The 3,670-nt window shown below is 36.9% G+C and overlaps 1 protein-coding gene across 1 annotated transcript; it reads left to right on the top strand.

Moving 5' to 3' along the window:
* The first annotated feature begins 2,237 nt into the window (after nt 1–2,237).
* Nucleotides 2,238–3,390, top strand: LOC149046663 (uncharacterized). Its single transcript, XM_089205434.1, has 2 exons — nt 2,238–2,304; nt 2,689–3,390. Exons 1-2 carry the CDS (start codon nt 2,284–2,286, stop codon nt 3,037–3,039), a joined length of 372 nt encoding a protein of 123 aa, XP_089061560.1. The 5' UTR covers nt 2,238–2,283; the 3' UTR covers nt 3,040–3,390.
* Nucleotides 3,391–3,670: the final 280 nt, after the last annotated feature.

Here is a 3,670-nt window from a genome sequence, read left to right as displayed (position 1 = left end):
TTATTTGAAACTAGAAGGATTATAATTTTAATTAACTATTTTTATTCCTCAAGTATTTGTTCAGTTACTCTCCGTGGCGCTGTATGTATTAATAATGAACTCTAGCATTCAAGAAAATATGATGTGCTGGCCAATGCTTGTCTCGTTTTCATGTCGACAATTTACATGTATTCCATTTTGGCACAACCAAAAGTTTTGTTTTCAACTCTTGTGATAGCCACGAACAAGGCTCTCTGAATTGGTCAACCTTCGTGGGCAAGTACTTCTGAGTTTGGTACGTTGAGCATTATGGTGATAATTTTCTCTCCCTACTTTTAAATAAAAGATACATTTACATGTAATGTGAAAGTATCTCGTGATCACGACATAACTAAAGCAATGTCTTGGACTCTTATAACTCAGAATCATGTGTGTGACAGAATAAATCATCTATTTTTAAGACTCCTCTCTAGACTGTGAGGAAACGCAGCATTTTGACTTTGTGTTGGCACCTAGGGAATTCATCGCCGAGGCGGGGCGGGGGATTTTTGCGGGATCACATGGTTTTCAGGTTGATCACATGATTTTCAAAGGGAACGAAGCAATAACTAAGACCAGCCCTAAAGTATCTTTCATCCCTCAATACCATTCTAAGCAAAAGCGGAAATTGCCTACTTCAGATGAAATAATTTTGAAAAGGAAGCAGAACACAAGTAAAAAGAAGATGTGTTTATCCGCTACTGATCCCATCGTTCGTACAGCAACAAACTCATCAGTCCACTTCATCGCTAAAAGTGAAGCAAAAGACCACCTCGTAGATCACCATAACAGGATGCCAATCAAAAGCGCCATTTGCGACGGCTTGTTGTGGCTTGCTTTAGGCGGTTTAAATCTAGAACATGCAAATTTGCCTTTTTTTTACTGATGCGGCTTCGAAACTTTTGTCACAATATTTTTTATGCTTTGTTGGTTGCTAACTCTCCGCTGAATTTAAAATGTACAGCAAATCGATATCTGCATCGGTTTTAGCAGTTTTCATTTTTATTAAATCACACTTCAGTAAGTCATTACTCCCATTTCTATTTCGGAAGGGAAAACTATATCCTTCATTCCACTCGGGGAGTGTTATACAGAAATGATACATCAGTTATGCAGTCACTTCTTCTTAAAGGAAGTTTTTCATCGAAACCTGTCCCAGCTAATTGAAAAAGAGCTGTAATTTATTCTTCTGTGCGGTTAAAAATATTGTTTCTTCGTAAATTTGGAGTGAGCAATTTAACAGCAAAGATCGCAGGATTAATTTGCCTATCAACATGCTTTCCTTTTTTTCCATAATTTTCTTCAGAATTTGGTCTCTAATCAAAATGCACTCCCTGGTTGATACTCGCCCTCAATTCTCTTAACCTGCCTGATTAATAATATACTCATATTGTAAGGAGAATTTTCTTCTTGGTCACCACTACTTTAAAAAGGGTTAACATTTAAGCTTCGTTGTCGTGGATATTAACGGAAAAGCGGGTGGTCGAAACACTGATAAGAAGTGAAGTAGAGAATATTGATTTCTCTTCACTGGACTAACGGTTAGTTTCACCTTTTACTTGCCTGTTAGATTTTGCTTGAAAAGATTGATTTAAAAAAGGGTTCTCTAAGTCACAGGTAATTAAGCTCTTGCCCTGGGGTAAAAAGTCCATTAAAGGTTGAAATAATAGCGTGCGGTTTCAGCTTAATCAATCTTGTTTACTGTTTCAGTGATACGGTTGACTTGCCCAATCTTTTATACGGTTCACTGACTCATCGACAGAAAACGGAAAAGAACTTGTGTATTTATGGGGGCTTGAAAAAGTCCTTTTAATGACAAAATTTTTATTCTTAGCTGAAGAATAACATGAAAAGATAATGTTTTGACGAACTTATTAAATACTGAAGTATACCTTACATACACACAGACCATTCCACATAATAGACTGCAACGGATGAACACTGACTCAAATCCCATACCACTTCCATAACCGTTCAGTTTCGAGAGGGTGTCTTAAGATGGTTTTCCCCCTAAAACACTTAGCTATTCAAATCAATTAGCGTTGCTGTTATCTTGAAGCAACCTAAAAGAAAATACAATTCGATTGCGTCAAAATGTACCAAGGAGCGCTGAAACCAAACGGTGTTAAACCCCTAGAAACAGGGAAAAATATGTATATTTTTGGTTTATGGAGAGTATATGGCGAGGGCCTAAGCACCTGTCTTTTAGTGAAGATTCGAAGAAATCTGTTTTCTGGAAGAATCTGAAGAAGTACAAAACATAAGATGGTCAACTTTGTACTACAGGTATGATCTGAGGCTACCTCTTCTTATTTTTTAACCCAATATTTTTTCCAAAAATGTGCGGCTACCCTGAAAAGAGAGAAGTTGGATTTTATTTACAAGTTTCCAATCACTTGATGTACAAGTTATGTAGCCTCTTCCACGGCCTGCACGGGAAATCGACGTCAAAAATGAGCAAAATCTTTAGCTGTCACAGCCTTTACAATCGCTAAATCAATTCAAATTATATTATCGTCGTCATGTCGTCAATAGTTGCATTCTCTTTGTTTGCTTGTCGCTTAGAGGTTTGAAAGGGATATGTCTTTTTCGCTTGAGATGATTATCGTTCTGACTTTCAAAATAATACTTTTTACTTTTCATTTTCGTTTCTCTCCTTGGTTGATTTAGATCGTTCGTGCTTTTTCTGCTGTTCTGTTGCTGGCTCTTTCACTTGGTGCTTTTGATCACGTTGACGCCAGACCGTCGTTTTTCGCGGGTGGAAGTGGAAAGGTCAATTGTTCAACTATAGAGGCACAAATCCTTGCTCAAGCACCCGTACCTGTGACTGAGCCGAAGTCGTATACTGAGAGCGTCAGATCTCTTGTTGTATGTAACAGAATTATAACTTACCATACTTGTAGGCAAGCTAAAAGCTGTGGAAACCTAGCGGAGGTGAAGGCAATGTACGACTTTTCCGACTGTTTTCCAAAAAGGGTCATGGAGAACCCAGTATGCGGATTTCCCATAAGCTGTTGCTAAAAAGAAGTTGATCAAGTTGAAAAAACAAATGTCCAGATGATACATTACAGATTTGACTTTAAATGCATGGATCTTAAACGTCTTGTTTACAAATATACACAACTTTAAACGTTACGTTCTTGACTTAGAAGGCACGTTTCCCGTAAGTTGCTTTTGAAGAACTACAATAACTGGATTAAAAATACGTCAAAATAGCCCAGTAAAAATGTTTTGATTGTATCGGTTGTATTGATAATCGTTATATGCAGACTTAAGATTCGATGATTTATCACAGCTTTGGTGTATGATCATTTGAGTCTTTTCCTTCCCTATTTCTAATAAAAAAAATGAAAAAAGATAACTATACGTGCACTGCTGGTATAAAATAATTCAGAGTTTATTTCATTATCTTGGCATCTCTAAATTACTTTTCAAAGGTAAATTGCATGTGGTCAAAGAATTTTATGAAGAAGGTGGTCTCCCCAGTAAAGAGTTTCAGGAACATGAGCCAACATTAGGAACTTTGGCGCAAAACTAGATTTCAAATGATACTTTAAGGTTTTAAATTATATTTTAAGTTCAGTGACTACATAATCAGAGGAACTAAGAGACAGATATTGCGCTAAGTTGATAAGTCAGTACTTGAGCCATA

This window comes from Pocillopora damicornis, chromosome 4, assembly GCF_964200805.1.
Source record: "Pocillopora damicornis chromosome 4, jaPocDami1.2, whole genome shotgun sequence".
NCBI classification, from domain to species: domain Eukaryota; kingdom Metazoa; phylum Cnidaria; class Anthozoa; order Scleractinia; family Pocilloporidae; genus Pocillopora; species Pocillopora damicornis.
The sequence above is the reverse complement of the archived record's forward strand: the minus strand, read 5'-3'. Positions and strand labels throughout refer to the sequence as shown.